Below are 18,079 nucleotides of genomic sequence, written 5' to 3'. Positions count from 1 at the left end.
AAGTGATAAGAGAGCTTTAGCTTCCCTCAATTACCAGAGATCAACTGCCAAACATTAAATAAGGAGATATAAGCCAATTATGTTTGTGATCAATTGCAGAATGTTGATCAATTAAGTAATAACACTCATGCCATCCCAAGGCAAGCTTTGCGGGAAGTACGATTTTAAATATACAATTTTAAATATTCAACAGTCTTTCCGTGAAGTAATAATGAAATTAGCAGTATAATGGCTCCCTTGCTGCATCAAGTAATGAACAATTTAAAAAATACACATTAGTCTCACCTAACAAAAGCCCTAGGTAATATAGTTAACCTGTACAATGTTTGATAAGACATCAAAATATTGGACACAGGCCAGTCCATCATTAGTACAGTCCCCCACCTCCCCATCAAAAGCATCTCCATGAGGTGCAGCAAAAAGATGGCATCTATCTTCAAGGAACCCCACCACCATGTCAACCCCATGTCATCTTTTCACTGCTACTGTCAAGCATGAGGTGCAGAAGCTTGATGACACACAACACCAAGCTCAGGAATAGTTACTTTCCTATAACCATCAGGTTTAGTTTAGTTTAGAGATACGGCGTGGAAGCACACCGAGAAAAGTTACAATTTTTACGAAAGTCAATTAACCTACAAACCTGTACATCTTTGGAGTGTGGGAGGAAACCAAAGCACTCGTAGTCAGGATCGAACCCGGGTCTCTGGCACTGTAAGGCAGCAACTCTAGCACTGCACCACCATCCCGCCCTGTGCCATTCTTGAACTGGCCTGCACAGTGCTAATTCTACTTCAGTAATCTTACCTCCTACACTACGGATATCCTCTTGCATTACCATGGACATGTTTCTAATTTTTTTTGGTGTCTTTTTTCTTTACACTGTCATGCATAATGTATACAACATTTTATGTTTTATGTGTTTATATGAACCGATAACAATTTTATGTTTTATGTGTTTATATGAACTGATAACAACCTGTCCCTAAATACCACCAAGACCAAGGAGCTGATCATCAACTTCCGTAGGTCACATAACGGGGAATACGCCCCGATCTTTATCAACGGGGACAGTGTGGAGAGAGTGTCCAGCTTCAAGTTTCTGGGCACTCACATTTCGGAGGACCTAACATGGTCCAATAACACTGCTGCGCTGGTCAAGATGGCACAGAAACGACTGTTCTACCTAAGAACACTGAAGAAGTCTGGTCTACCCCAACAGCTGCTGACGACATTCTACCGCTGCACCATAGAGAGCATCCTAACACATGGCATCCCTGTGTGGTACCTCAGCTGCACGGAGGCAGAGAGGAAAGCTCTTCAGCGGGTAGTCCATAGAGCTCAGAGGACTATCGGAACACAGCTACCAGCCTTGGAGGGCATCTACAACACACGATGCCTCAGAAAAGCCACCAGCCTCCACAAAGACTCTTCACACCCCTGCAACAGTCTGTTCAAACTCCTTCCATCGGGCAGACGATACAAGGTCTTCTACGCCCGCACCTCCAGACTCAGGAACAGCTTCATCCCCAGGGCCATAGCTGCTATGAACCGGTCCTGCTGAGCCGGATGATCACATCGCACAGTGATCCGGCACAGACCTACTTGCACTTTATTCTGTTTTAAAACTGTTACAATTTGTTTCATTGGGTTGTTTAAATTAATACTGACTAGCTAATTAAATTATTGCATCGTATGGGAGGCGCATTCCCAATCTCGTTGTACCCCTGTCCAATAACAATAAAGATATATTGTATTATATTGTATTGTCTGAGTCTGAGAGCTTGAGGCTGCTTTACTAAGAAGATTTTCATTGAATCTGTAACTCACAGTACTTCTGCATATACGCGACTTGACTGGAACATAAATTAAAAGACAATTGTATAATGAAGATATATAATGGCTTCAAGACCTAATTGGAATACAAAGATATATTCTTCGATTTGGGCAGTAATGTTCCCAAATATTGTGTCTTAGATATTTACTCTCTATAGAGATGAGTAAATATTTCAATACCCAAATTAGTCAACTTTAACAATTATGAATTATTACTAAATGATTATCTTGGCAACTGTACTCAGGGTTACAAGTTTGGAATTCCTTTAATTCCAAAATATGGAAACATTGCAAAGGTCTAATAGGTCAGAATTATAGAGAGGATGAAAAGAGTTGGAATGATAGGTTGGTGAAGTGGTAGATGAAATACAGTGGCCTCCATAATGTTTTGGACAAAGACCCATCATTTATTTATTTGCCTCTGTATTCCACAATTTGAGATTTGTAATAGAAAAAAATCACAAGTGGTTAAAGTGCACATTGTCAGATTTTAATAAAGGGTATTTTTATACATTTTTGTTTCACCATATAGAAATTACAGCAGTGTTTATACATAGTCTCCCCATTTCAGGGCACCATAATGTTTGGGACACAGCAATGTCATGTAAATGAAAGTAGTCATGTTTAGTATTTTGTTGCATATCGTTTGCATGCAATGACTGCTTGAAGTATGCTTTGAATTTTGGGCAGTTCCTTCTCTCCTCCATTCTTTGCTCTTGCCATCACTCTGATATAAGTTAATCATCGTCTCATCTGCCCACAGATCCTTTTCCAGAACTATGGTTGCTCTTTTAAGTACTTCTTAGCAAACCAGGCCATCCTATTTTTGCGACTAACCAGTGGTTTGCATCTTGCAGTGTGGCCTTTGTATTTCTATTCATGAAGTCTTCTGTGGACAGTGATCATTGACAAATTCACACCTGACTCCTGAAGAGTGTTTTTGATCTGTCGGACAGATGTTTGGGGATTTTTCTTTATTATAGAGAGAATTCTTCTGTCACCAGCTGTGGAGGTCTTCCTTGGCTTGCCAATCCCTTTGCGATTAGTAAACTCACCAGTGCTCTCTTTTACTTAATGATGTTCCAAATAGTTGATTTTGTTAAGCCTAAGGTTTGGCTTCTTGTTTCTCAGTCTCATAATGGCTTCTTTGACTTTCATTGGAACTTTGGTCCTCATGTTAATAAACATCAATAACATTTCCAAAGGTGATGGAAAGACTGGAGGAAAGACAGCTCTCTTATACCTGCATTAAGGAGGCATTTAAACACACCTGAGCAATTACAAATGCCTGTGAAGCCATGTGTCCCAAACATTATGGTGCCCTGAAATAGGGGGACGATGTATAAACACTGCTGTAATTTCTACATGGTGAAACCAAAATGTATAAAAATACCCTTTAATAAAATCTGACAACGTGCACTTTAACCATATGTGATTTTTTCTATTATAAATCTCAAATTATGGAGTACAGAGGCAAATAAATAGATGATGGGTCTTTTCCCAAACATTATGGAGGGCACCGTGATTATCTGATGGCGAGGGCTCAACAGGAAACGGCTGCTTCCCAGCCAGGAATCCAGAACATGAAAACAGTCTTAGAAGGTAAGTAGTACATACAAGAAAAAAGTGCTTATTTATAGAAACCTTTCAAGTCCTTACATAGTCCAGAATTTTACAGGTAATGAATTATTTTTCAGGTACAATTACTGTAATGCAGAAAAATATGGCAGACAATTTTCATGTAAATTAGAGCAATGAATATGCACTCATAGCTAACCTGCTTTTTAAAAAAATATAACAGCAGTCTTTGAGGGAGAAATGTGCGTACAGATTAGATTTTAAACTAATCTAGTGACAACAAAGACAAAACTGCTGCTGCAAAAGAAGGGTTAACTGCTCATAGAAAAAAGGTCCATTGTACAACATAGCACTTGTCAGCACTGCACTTGAACTTCAATTTGCATAAAAGCCCAAAATTATTATGTGGCTTGAGCTTATAATCATGCAATTCAAAAAAGTTGCCACTTTGACATTAAGTTGAAAAATCCAAAAAAGGTACAATCAGTTACTATTTTATTCAAGAAGGCCACAGATATGAAATCTAATTTACTTATTCAACTACAATAAAGATATGATGAAAACTTGAAGGAATTGAGGTTATAAAAAGATAGCACAATGGAGAACAACCAATGAATGGATTTAATGTCCTACTTTTGTTCCTACAACTAGATTCGGAATTTCCTAAAATCTGCGACGGGTTCATTTGTAAACGTCTCACTTTTCTATCGCCTCCTAAAGGTAACAATTATTATGGGTCACAGTCCTGCATGTACTTAGAAACTTCTGGCACATGAGTACTCAATGGCTTCATGTCCCTTCATAGCTTGTAACGTGTATTCCATCTGGTGGTTAATATTATTTTCAAATTCTACGAATGTTTATCCTCAGCATGCTATACTATGCAAACAAATTTATTCAAAACATTCCATAGGGAACAATATACACAACTTCATTAGTGCCAGCTAAACCATATGATCCCAGGAATGCACAACAGATATCCACGTCCAAACATGATGCTTCCAGCCAGCACAGAAATATAATTTTGATCTTTTCCAAATCTTTCATGCTTCAAACAATTTTGATACTCTGAAAATGGTTTTCATTTTTGGAATTACAGTACTGGTGCCTTATATTTAATGTAGGAATTATTTTCAAGCATTAGTATTTTAAACATTAGCAGCATACATTAATGCAATCAATATCAGCATTTTAATGTATTAACTAACAGCTGTCAATTTTGCCACCATTTAAATTGAATGCTTTATTCTCCAGTTTTGTGACATGTGTGAAACAAATAGGCAGTTTATAGCAATGGAAGGTTGTACAACATTTTTCAAATACAAATATTTTAGACAGGAACTGAATTCAACATATGCACTTAATCGTTTCACATGAAATACAAATCCAAAGAGATCACTAACCCGATTTGTGCTTTTTGTGTTTTGTTTTCTTCTTTATCAGTAGAGATTTTTTCTGGATTCCTGGTTTCCACAGCTTCAGTGGACTTGAACATGCTGTATCTGGTCTTAACTGTGAAATCTTGTTCAATGGATCCTTCAATTTCTTTTTCTTCTTCTTCTTTTTCTTGACATGGAGCTTAACCATCTCAAGTTCCTCAATTTTCCCCAGAAAATGCTTTGCAGAAATGTTATTTATTTTACCAACCAGACAGCTTACATCCAAATTTTCACAATGACTTCCATTAATGAGTGTTTTACAGCTTTTGATTGCTTTCTCAGTCAATGGCTTCACACCTTTCCTTAACTCAGGGTCATCTGTACAGAACTCTCCATTTTCGGTTATTCTAATTTCTCCTGGGCTAAGAGGTTCCCCATAACCCACAACTTCGCCAGGGCTTGCAGGTTTGACTAAATTTTCTTTACAGGAACCTACATTTTCTTTCTTCACTGCTGAAATTCTATGATTTTTACATTCACAATTGAAATTTACTTCTTCTTCACCTTGAGAAAGAAACTGGGAACTTGATTCCACTTTCACATAAAAACCTTCCAGGTCATTGTTGTCAATTCCTTCAATGGACTTTTTAGAATTGTGAGTTATTTTGTTAGTGGTTTCCTTTTTGTCACTTTTTGCTTTTTCCTGGCTTTCCGATGAAAGCCTTTTTTTTGCCTCCTCCAACCTCTGCTGCAACATCCTGTGGATTTTGATTGGTGGAATCGGAAACTCGGGTGGTGGAAGAGGACATTGTTTATAAACCCGCAAGTCCGCACCACAGAACTGTGGGAAATGGACGTAGGCATTCTCATGAGAATCATATCCTAATACTACTTCCCTGCATTCATGGATAGGCTGCCCCAAAACTGCATCTTGGACCTCTTTTTGAGTTTCATATACATAATCACTTAGGCCTTTCAGCAACCAAACTCGCTTATAGAATGCAATCTGATGGAAAGCATTGACCTCTAAAGGGCTCTTCTCTCCCAGAACATGGAAAAACTGTGGACAAAGCCCCAGTTTTTCAGCCTGAAGATTGGGATTTTCTGCCTGGCCAACTACCACATACCAATGCTGCACTTTTCTTTTCAAAGCAGCCTCCCACATTCTGTATGGCAAAGGTGGCTTACGGTGTAAAGTTGCACGACTATGAGGTGGGCTCAGTAAAGAAGTTATAATCTTAGCCAGAAACGTACTACACTTCGGCATTAGAAGGCAACGTTCAAGGTCAAAGTAGACAATTTCAGGCAAATTAAGAATCTGCTGAGCCAAACACAGAAAATGACCAATGGCAGGAATCTCCCAAAGTGTCTCCATGCGAGTAGGTTCAGCCTGGGCTCGTAGATTCTTTTCCCATTCTTCAATCTCTTTTTGGACAGCTTCTTCTGCCTCCTTCCTCTCCTGTTCGCGTAATCTGGAGATGCAAGAGCTCAACATTAATGTAACAATAAAGATACTTTCAATTATCTAAGAAGATGATCATTTTGTATAAAATCCTGGAAATGCACATGTCAGCAACTGAAAACATTTTAATGCTTCACGTGGAAGCACATCAGTGATTCTTATATTTAAAAATATCTTTTATTTTCATATTATGATTGAACTGTGCTATGCATTTCCAGAAGTTTAGAAATTTAGCAATAATATTTCAAACAACAATTAATCTTGTACCTGGATTCAAAATACATTATACAACATTACACATATATATATATATATATCTTTATAAATAAAATCAGGCTGAAGGGTTCAGACCCGAAGTTTTGTCTGTCCACTTTCCTCCAGAGATGCTGCCTGACCACTGAGTTCCTCCAGCACTTTTGTATTTTGCTCAAGATTCCAACATCTGCAGTCTCTTGAGTTTCAATGTTAAATTAAATATTAGTAGGTTAACAGGGCCATGCAATTCATAGGTCTGTCAAGGTAGTGGATTATCAGGTGGCCAAGTGGACAGAGAAAAACATTCAAGAAGTCTGAAGAAGGTTCTCGACATGAAAGGTCACCTGTCCATGTTCTTCAGAAATGTTATCTGACCTGCTGAGCTACACTAGCACTTTGTGTACTTTAAAAGAGTCAAGTCATGCTCAAAGCATCTTTTAAGTGCAACATCCTCACCACCTTCTGGGAACCTCTAGCTCGTGATCACTGTATGGAGAAGAAGCATTCAGGATGGTATCATGAACCTAGAGTTCATCCATTTGGAGCAGATAGAAGCCCTGTTTAAGCACCATCCCAAGACCACCTCCACCCTATCCATCCTATCAGTAACTTCATACCCTGTCTCAGGAAGAGTCTGCAGTCCTTACAATGGTCACATTCACATCTCTGAACCCACAAAAATGTAGAGGATGCAGATCATCTTTGATCCCAAGGAACTGCCTATAGAAAAGACCATGACATATCTGCAGCTTATGCAGCAAGGTGCAGGCACTGGGATGGGAACAATCAAATTCTTACTTGCTGCAGCTTAACAGGCACAATTAAATGCAACAAGCAAAAAATACCATAAATGATCAGTTATTCTAGGTAAGCCAGACCATGATAGGGCAAGCCAAAGTACATAGTGCAAAATCCACAGTAGTTTGGTGCTGAATCAAATCAAGTGTGAATAGAGTTTCATAGAATGACTTGGAGCTGCAACACATTATTCCATTGGGTATTGGAACTTTAGGAAAGACAAAGGTTTTGGAAAGGGTGGAGTCTGGCGTGGAAAAGCTGGAGTCGGTCTCCCAGAGTAAAAGATTGCAGGGAAATCCAATGGAAATATTTATCTATACCCTTCAAAGATTAAAAGAAATAAACAGGAATAGTTTCTACTGGCAGAGGAAAAAGGAACTACAATCGACAGATTGTAGTTCTCAAAAGCACTACCAGCTGCAGTAGTTGAAATACACGAAATACATTCAATACTTGAATTGCATTGGCATAGAGGGCTATGGGCTAAGAGATTTATAGGTTAGATGAGATGAGATTTATACAAAAGGATGCCACTAGTCGGTGTGGATAAATTGGGTCGAATGGCATGTTTCTTTCCATGCGAAATTATTCTATGGCTCTGTAATCAACACAGTATTTGATCTAGTGAACCCTATTTTCTAATATAATGTATCATAGAAACATAGAAAATAGGTGCAGGAGTAGGCCATTCGGCCCTTCGAGCCTGCACCGCCATTCAATATGATCATGGCTGATCATCCAGCTCAGTAGCCTGTACCTGCCTTCTCTCCATACCCCCTGATCCCTTTAGCAAAAAGGGCCACATCTAACTCCCTCTTAAATATAGCCAATGAACTGGCCTCAACTACCTTCTGTGGCAGAGAATTCCACAGACTCACCACTCTCTGTGTGAAGAAATGTTTTCTCATCTCGGTCCTAAAAGACTTCCCCCTTATCCTTAAGCTGTGACCCCTGGTTCTGGACTCCCCCAACATCGGGAACAATCTTCCCGCATCTAGCCTCTCCAACCCCTTAAGAATTTTATATGTTTCTATAAGATCCTCCCTCAGTCTTCTAAATTCCAGCGAGTACAAGCCCAGTCTATCCAGTCTTTCCTCATATGCAAGTTCCGCCATCCCAGGGATTAATCTGGTGAACCTTCTCTGTACTCCCTCTAAGGCAAGAACGTCTTTCCTCAGGGTAGGAGACCAAAACTGCACACAATACTCCAGGTGCGGTCTCACCAAGGCCCTGTACAACTGCAGCAGAACCTCCCTGAACTCCTAAACTCAAATCCTCTTGCTATGAATGCCAACATACCATTCGCTTTCTTCACTGCCTGCTGCACCTGCATGCTTGCTTTCAATGACTGGTGCACCATGACACCCAGGTCACGTTGCATCTCCCCTTCTCCCAATCGGTCACCATTCAGGTAATACTCTGCTTTCCTGTTCTTGCCGCCAAAGTGGATAACCTCACATTTATCCACATTATATTGCATCTGCCATGCATTTGCCCACTCGCCTATCTATCCAAGTCACTCTGCAGCCTCCTAGCATCCTCCTCGCAGCTAACACTGCCACCCAGCTTCGTGTCATCCGCAAACTTAGAGATGTTGCATTCAATTCCCTCGTCCAAATCATTAATATACACTGTAAATAACTGGGGTCCCAGCACTGAGCCTTGCGGTACCCCACTAGTCACTGCCTGCCATTCCGAAAAGCACCCGTTTATTCCTTACACAAAAGGCGGTCAATTTGATGCACTTTTCTAATCCACAAAGAATGTCAAGTGTGAATTGAGCAGAAGATTAAAATTAACGTAGACTACTTGAAAAACATAAATATAGGATGGCCAGACAAAATAAAAGATAATTCAATCATTGAAGAAGTGATACAGAATGCTGCAGTAACTCAGTGGGACAGACAGTATTTATGGAGAGAAGGAATGGGTGATGTTTCGGGTTGAGGCCCTTCTTCAGACTGTTGTCAAGGGAGTGGGCGGTACAGGGATAAAATGTAGTTGGAGAGAATGGTGGGAGAAATGGGAAGGGGGAGGGGATGGAGAGAGAGGGAAAGCAAGGGCTATTTGAAGTTAGAGAAGTCAATGTTCATACCGCTGAGGTGTAAGTTACCCAAGCAAAATATGAGGTGCTGTTCCTCCAATTTGCGCTGAGCTTCACTCTGACAATGGAGGAGGCCCAGGACAGAAAGGTCAGATTGGGAATGGGGGAGTTAAAGTGCTGAGCAACCGGGAGATCAGGTGGGTTTAGGCGGACTGAGCGGAGATGTTCAGCAAAATGATCACCGAGCCCGCGCTTCATCTCGCCAATATACAGGAGTTGACACTTGGAACAGCGGATACTGTAGATGAGGTTGGAGGAGGTGAAAGTGAACCTCTGCCTCACTTAAAAAGACTGTCGGGGCCTTGGATGGAGTCGAGGGGGGAGGTAAAGGGACATGTGTTGCATCTCCTATGGTTGCAGGGAAAGTACATGGGGAGGGGATGGTTTGGGTGGGAAGGGACGAGTTAACCAGGGAGTTGCGGAAGGAACGGTTCGCACAAAGCAGAAAGGGGTGGAGATGGGAAGATGTGGCCAGTAGTGGGATCCCGTTGGAGATGGTGAAAATGTCAGAGGGTTATATGCTGTATGCAATGATTGATGGGGTGGAAGGTAAGGACAAGGGGGACTCTGTCCTTTTACGAATGGGGAGAGGCAGAGCAAGAGCGGAGCTGCGGAATATCGAGGAGATCCTAGTGAGAGCCTCATCTATAATGGAAGAGGGGAACCCCTGTTCCCTAAAGAATGAAGACATCTCCGATGACCTGGTATGGAAAACCTCATCCTGGCCGCAGATGCGGCGTAGATGGAGGAATTGGGAGTAGGGGATAGAGTTTTTACAGGAAGCCAGGTGGAAGAAGTGTACTCTAGATAGCTATGGGAGTCAGTGGGTTTGTAATAGATGTCCGTTTGCTATGGGAGTCAGTGGGTTTTTTGCTATGGGAGTCAGGGTTTGAAGAAGTGATGTTAGGATTTGCTGCTTGCTGCATCTGAGGAAGATAAATCTATTTTACAAAAAGTTATGATAAATATTTGAAGAGGAATATAAAAGCACAGGAAAACTGAAACCCTAAGCTCTGTTTACTTTGCTAGCATCTGTGGAAGGGTGATGGATCAATTGAATTTTCTCTATATTGTTATTTCTAGGATTTTTCAGAACAAACATTTTACACTTGTTCAATTTGAAATACTGGTATAGTCCAGAATACTATCTCACCTTTTTTCTTCCCTTGCTCGCTGCTGTTCTTCTTGTCTCAAAGCTTGAATCATTATGGATTCAGTAACGCCTGTAGACATGCCTCCTAAGTTGCGTGGCATGGAACGTCGACGAGTGGCTCCTCGCTCCTCTTCTAAACCATAACGTCCTTTTGAGGTAACAGCGATGGTTGTTTTTTCTCTCAGTGGTCTTGAATGTGCAAAAGAAATAATAGTCAATGATGTAAAATTAGTTATGAAAATTTGACTTAAAATGCTGAATATGGGAAAAAGTCTTCCAACAAGAATTATTTACACCAAAATGCGTGTAAGGTTGGGTGGGATCAAGTGACTCACCACCTACTACATCAAAACCTTACACAAATCAAATATATAATTAAATAATTTCCACTTACCTGGATGTGTATAACAACATTATTTATCAAACTAAGGCACCGTATTTTAAAAGTAGCCAACCTAATTGCATCAAGTAATGCACCCTTAGCATTAATTCCTCAGACTAAAGTAAATCTTGCCTGTAATGTGTACCATCAACAAATTGCCAATTTATGTCCTCCAGACATGCTACCTGACGCACTGAATTACTCTAGCATTTTGTGTTTTAATCTACAAAATTTACTACGGCAACTCAGTAAAGATTCCTTTGACAGCATTTCCAAACCCCTGACTTCTACCGCCTCAAAAAATAACAGACATTTTCAAGCTTCACTTCTCGTGGTGCGCTAAGAGAAACACCATTTCCACAAGATACGCTTACTTCAAAACGAGCTATAATGACCTGAACCTGGCTGGTAAATATTGCTAATCTTTAAAGAAATGAACAGAAGCTACTTGTTCATTTGGCAGTTTACAATAATCTATTCCAGTTATTACAATCATCGAACCAGAACTTCATGCTAAATTTTGAAATCTACCTATAAAGAAATACCAAAAATTTGACAAGTTCGTATGAAAGCATTGTGTATGTGTATGATTGTGTACGACTAATTCTTCTTATTTCATATAAACCCAAATATTATACAATTGAAATATGCGGATGAAAAATCCAACTATTTCCACTTTAAAAAAAAATGAAATATGCATTTTTTAAATCCCTTTTCTGTGCACTGATGAGGATTAGGGATGTTATTATGATGACAAAAGAATGGAATATTTTATTATTATCAGGATAACAAAAATATCCCAGAACAAATACAACATAGGATCAATCCCCATAGATAATGCAGTGGCTGAATTCTTTACATCACATCTGATAATAAGAAAATGTTGCACAGTGCCTTTGCAAATTCAGCAAATCAATATTCCTGCTTCCAAAGTGCATAACCTCAAAGGCAAAATACAGGTTTGGGAAGGAAAATTAGAAGTATTAACCAAACATGGTGGAGATTAGATCTGTAGCTACATATAATTTAATTTAATTGAGCAATCAATTGCAAAGGAAAGCTGTGAAATTACATTGCTTTCCACAATTCCACCTGAGAAACTTAGACATGTACCATGGTATCCAATGGTGTGCAACATGTCAGGGTCTCACATTCGCATGGGTATTCATAGTAATTCGAGAGGCTTGCCATAGGTCATAAGGTGAAACAGCACAGATACAGGCCCTTTGGTCACCCTTGCCCACACTGATCATTGTACTCATCTGCACTAATTCCATTTTCCTGCATTAGAGTCAGTGTGGAAACGTCCTTCGGCCCAACTTGCTCATGTTGACCAACATGCCCCCATCCACACTAGTCCCACCTGCCCGCGCTTGGCTCATAACCCACTAAACCCATCATATCTATGTACCTGTCCAAATGTCTCTTAAACATTATTAGATACAGTAGGTTGCAGACTTCTGTCTTGACAATGTTAAGTGCTTGTCTAGATGCTTCTTAAATGTTACAAGACCATTTGCCTCCACCATCTGTTTGGGAAATGCATTCCAGACTCCATTCACCCACTATTTGAAAATTCCTCATCACATCTCCTCGAAATCTCTCACGTTAATCCTATGTTCCCTTCTCTTAGACATACCTTTCCCCCACCATGGGAAAAATGTTTTTACTATCTATCCTATTTCTTGCACGATTGTAAATACCTCTATCAGATGACCCTTCAGAATTCTACCCTCCAGGGAAAACCATCCAGTCCAGACCTCTCAACATTTGATTTTACAAATTCATAATTTTGATGTCCAAAATTCATAATGTGGCGCGTAATGCAACTTTTCAGCAAACAAAAAGTATGTACGCCAAATGCGCATACGCATTGGGCTTCATTCATGTGTGAGAAACGACTATTATTTCCAACAATCTGTAGTTCTTGGACTACGTACCATGTCAGGCCTATCATGAGTATATTCTGCTATTTATAGAAAGGTTATTGAACAGAGATACGTTTTGCAACACAAAGAAAAAATTGTTTTGTTTTGTTTTTTCTATTTTACTTTTTCTTTACACATCCGAATTCTCTTGGTATTGAATAAAAGAACAATGGTCATAAAATGCATGACTAAGTTATGAAGAAAGAGTTATTATATGCGACTCGACTAAGCATACGGAAGAATGTTGAAGTAAATTTGCACATTAATTGATAATCAGCCCAAAAAGTTGGTAATTGGCTTTTCTGCTGTGTTTTATATTTTAACCCCGTCTTAATTAATTAATATAAAATATGGCAGTGGCTGTCAAAGCAGCCACAGCCAGACATAAAAACAGCTTTTTTTTCCACGAGTGATAGTTCTACTCAATAACCAAAGTCTGTAGTCTCTTTTTTGCTCTGGTTTATTTTCACCCACATGTTTAGACCGTAATGGTGTATCATTATTGTTTTGATGCGTTTATGCTTTATTCTTAATTGTTAACTGTATGTTTGTGTTGTCATTTGTGAGCGGAGCACCAAGGCATATTCCTTGTATATGCATACTTGGCCAATAAACATTCATTCATCCATTCATTCATATAGTTATATAATCTTGCACTTAAATTTAATATTAACTCATTACAGTTCCACCACTGATTTTCTGGCACTCTTGGTTCCAGAGCTTTGCTGGTTTATCCAGCTGGCCAAGGAAGTCGGCTATAGGGATAGATGTGCTGGCTCCAGCTGGGCTGGAGTTCCAGAGCCCCGACCGCAGGTTGCAAATTCAACTCACCAATTGACCATGGAAGTCCCGATGAGGTCGAGATTGGCTCCCTTGCCCAGCCTAGGTGCCACATTTTCAGGGATACTTCTAGGGCGGGGGGAATTCTCACGGAACCAGTAGCGACCTATAGCGGCCGAATTGACAAATTGCATTTACCGACTGTTTTGCGGAAAAATGTGAGGCGAAATCGGAATGGCGGAAATGAAATAGGAAAGCGGAAACTTTCCCCCAAATTCGGAAGGGTTGGGAGGGGTGCCAGTCTATCCAGTCATAAATGAATTACTCCAACACAGGCAATATGCTGGTGAATCACCTCTGCACTCTCTCCAGCACACTCACATCCTTCCTATAATGTAACAACCAGACTTGCGCACAATGTTTGTAAAGTTGTAACACACCTCACCTCTTATATTGCATGTCGTGGACAATAATAAGTATCCCATATGCTTTCTTCACTACGTTCTCCCTGTGCTGCTGCGACAGAGCCTCTAAATTAAACAATTTTCCAAATGCAATATCTCACCCCAAGGTCCAACCCTACTTCCCATCAATCTGTTCAACCACAAACAACCTCCACCAAATCTCACCAACTTGAGGCACGCCAATCCTACCCAAAACGCATGTCCAACCTATTTGGGAGACAGATGAGATGAAATCTTGAGCAGGTGGAAGAACTCAGCAGGACAGGTAGCATCTGTGGAGGATAATGAACTGACAACATTTCAGGTCAGGACCCTGCTTCCCAGCACCAATCACCCTATTCCTTTCTCCTACCCCTCCTACAAATGTACGACATTTCTCTTATTTGTCTTACCCTCCCCCTGTGCTCTTTTACCCAACAACCCTCCTTCTGGTTCTACTTTTCATTTCCCAACTTCCATCCTGATCGGATTGCACCCTTTCAGCTTCACCACATCATTCCCAGCCTTGTTTTATATCTCGAAACTTCTCTACCCCACTTGACTCATCTGCAAATCAAGCTTTGATTCTTAAAGGATTGGACAGGCTAGATGCAGGAAAAATGTTCCCGATGTTGGGGGAGTCCAGAACTAGGGGTCACAGTTTAAGAATAAGGGGTAGGCCATTTAGGACTGAGATGAGGAAAAACTTCTTCACCCAGAGAGTTGTGAATCTGTGGAATTCTCTGCCACAGAAGGGTGGAGGCCAATTCACTGGATGTTTTCAAGAGACAGTTGATTTAGCTATTCTTGAATCTGGTGAAATGTGCTTTCAAGCTTTCAACCTGAAAATTCCTATGCCACATGATAATGAAGACTTGTACAAATATACAAATTCAACATCTTGAAGAAAAAGTAAAATTGATAAGAAGGAAAATAAATCCCTTTGCACCACACTAGAATTTGTTACAATGACATGAGCTTCGCCTCACATTCTCATTCCGACTAGTTAATTAATCCAGCTGCTAACATGTGCAGAAAATGTAGACAATATATTTTAAAGCTCTGGGATTATGGAGTCTGGTGCTGTGAATCATTTTGGCATTTGCATACCAATCATAAATCTGATACTGGCTCCATGAAAGAAATTGCTCAACATGAACCAATTTCATAATCAACAGCAAACTAAATAGAAGGTAACTTTACAAGCCACTTACAAAATGATTCGAGGAAAAAGTAATGCAGAGCCACTTCCCCCACTTAGAATATTATTTTCTGAAATATTATGAAGTTAAAGTAAAATTACAATGTTTCATACATTTTTGAAGAGGAAACACTGCAAGATCAATAGTTAAAATATAAAGATTTTTAAAATATTCAGTCACATCAAATGTATCCAAAAATTTACAAAACAGGTAGGACACCATTTCCTACTAACAGAACTAATCACAATTCAACAAATTCAACAATCAGCCAAGAAAACCAAATCATTATTTTGCTCTGACTCACAGATTACTCGATAGACCAAAATTGCAGTAATTTCCTTTATTAACACATAACAGACTGACAAGCTAACAACAAAGGCTAAGCCATCTGTCACACAACAAACAGATGCAAACCCAATGGTTGCAAAGAGAAAGTGGATCAAAAGTGAGGAGATGTTAGCCAACTTTATATGTGTGCATGTGCGTGTGTTTGATTTTTACATGTCCAAAAAGTTGCCCATTTTAAAACATTGAAGATTTTCTGTCTTCATTAATTCTCAAGTCAAAGAATCAAAAAGTTTGAAGTAACTCAGACAGAAAGTATTAAGTGCAGGAAGGAACTGCAGATACTGGTTTAAACTGAATATAGACACAAAAAAGTTGGGACAGACAGCATCTCTGGAGAGAAGGAATGGATGACGGTTCGGGTCAAGACCCTTCTTCAGACCAAGTATCAAGTGCCTGGTACAACTGGGGGATTTCCATTCAATACCACTTGAGAAGAGGATGCCAGAGAGAGAAATTGCATATGTTGGAAACTTGAACAAAAAATAAACTGCTAGAGGAATTGAGCAGGTCAGGCAGCGTTTCCATTTCCCTACACAGGTGCTACCTGACTTGCTGAATCCCAGTAAAGCAAGCCACTTTGCCATGAGATCTCAGTGAACACTTTCATGGGCAAATATGGATAATAGCATTCATTGCTTTCAGTGTCTATCAGAAATTTTATAAGCATATTTATCCAATTTTCTCGAATGTGACTATTGAATCTGTATCTACTTTCCTCAACCAATGCAAAAGTTAAAGTGGTTAGCAACCGGGAGATTGCTTATGCCTAGGTGGACTGAGCGAAGGTGTTCAGCGAAACGATGGCCGAATCTGCGCTTAGTCTCGCTGATATAAAGGAATCCACACCTGGAACAGTAGATGAGGTTGGAGAAGGTGCTTCACCTGCAAGGACTGTTGGGGTCCGACGGTGTCGAGGGAGAAGGTATTGGGACAGGTGTCGCATCTCCTGTGGTTGTATTGGAAAGTACCTGGGGATGGGGTAGTTTGGGTGGTAAGGGATGAGTTAATCTGGGAGTTGCGGAGGGAATGGTCTCTGCGGATAGGGGTGGAGATGGGACAATGTGGCTTCTGGTGGGATCCCGTTGGAGGTGGCGAAAACGTCAGAGGATTATGTGCTATATGCGACAGCTGATGGGTAAAAGGCGAGGACGAGGGCCACTCTGTCCGTTACGACTGGGGGGTGGGAGCTGCGGGATATCGAGGAGACCCGTGTGAGGGCCTCATCCATGATGGAAGAGGGGAACCCCCGTTCCCTAAAAAAATAGGACCCCTCAGATGTCCTAGTATGAAACACCTCATCTTGGGTGTAGATGAGACGTAGATAGAAGAATTGGGAGGAGGGAATAGAGTCTTTGCAGGAGGCAGGGTGGGAAGAAATGTCTGGAAAGCTGTGGGAGTCAGCAGGTTTATAATAGATGTCACGTGGGCAGTGGGCAAGTCCTAAATGGGAGTTGGACAACCCCGCCCTCACGATGTCTCCACTGTCTTGTGTGCATGCCACAAGTACAGTTGGCAAGTCGTTGGTTCCAGTGGCTTTAGGGCTTGTCTACCTAGCATGTGAAGCCTGGGTTCGGCGGATTGCGCGGAGAAAACCAACAGAAGGTTCAACGGGCAGAAAGACGATCCCAGCAAAGCGTCGTGGAGCGCAAACAGGGCAGAGTGAGATACGTAGGCCACTTCTGACCATCCACTGCATCCTGACCTGTCCCCAGCCGTCCCGACTATGTCTTGCTGCTAGAACCCGATAGGCCAGGCCGAGAGAGTGCGGCCGACGTTCTGCGCAACTCCCCCTCACTTAAATCCAAGTCATGACTTAAACCCCATACCGTGCAGCCTCGTCCTGTGGCGATGGGAGAGTGGCGAAGCAGCAGATGTGGATACACTGGAAGCTATAGTCACGAACCTGCACACAGGCGGCCCAGGGCTTTAGGGCTTGTCTACCTAGCATGTGAAGCAGCAGTGGAGTTCGGCAGCCCCCCGGGTGTCTGAGCAGCCCTCTTTAGGATTCGCTCTGCTCACCTCCATGGAGGAAGGGGCTAGAAAAGGTGCCTCAAACATAGCCTGCTTCACCTTGGCCAGCATACCGCGGCTGGCGAGGATCTCAATCAGCAGTCGAAATAATAAGAAAAACAAGTTGAAGGTGCTCAACGTGCGAACCCTGCTGGATAACATCAAGGCAGATAGATGTACTGCAGAGGCCCAGAGGAAACGCACCGCACGCAAGGTCCGGGCTACCTCCACTTCAGCACCCATCCACTTGTGTCCTACATGAGGGCGTGCCTTCCGGGCCCGAATTGGCCTCACCAGTCACTTCCGGACTCACAGTCACCAATCCTCCAACTGAAAGTGAAGTCATGGTCATCTTCGAACCCGAAGGACGAACAACAACAACAACAATAGATGTCAGTCAGGGATGGTGAGATTAAGAAAC

At 41.1% G+C, this 18,079-nt stretch overlaps 1 protein-coding gene across 1 annotated transcript in view; it reads right to left on the bottom strand.

Annotated features, from left to right (window-relative positions):
• brd10 (bromodomain containing 10) overlaps nt 1-18,079 on the bottom strand; it is a 58,001-nt gene that overhangs the window by 24,993 nt on the left and 14,929 nt on the right. Inside the window, exons 2-3 of the mRNA XM_078395933.1 lie at nt 10,566-10,754; nt 4,818-6,265 (exon numbers count right to left, since the gene is read on the bottom strand). Of these exons, the coding sequence (XP_078252059.1) occupies nt 4,818-6,265; nt 10,566-10,754 (1,637 nt within the window). The remainder of the gene's footprint in view (nt 1-4,817; nt 6,266-10,565; nt 10,755-18,079) is intronic.

Source organism: Rhinoraja longicauda, chromosome 3 (genome assembly GCF_053455715.1).
Source record: "Rhinoraja longicauda isolate Sanriku21f chromosome 3, sRhiLon1.1, whole genome shotgun sequence".
Lineage (NCBI taxonomy): Eukaryota > Metazoa > Chordata > Chondrichthyes > Rajiformes > Arhynchobatidae > Rhinoraja > Rhinoraja longicauda.
This window is presented reverse-complemented; position numbering and strand designations above follow the sequence as displayed.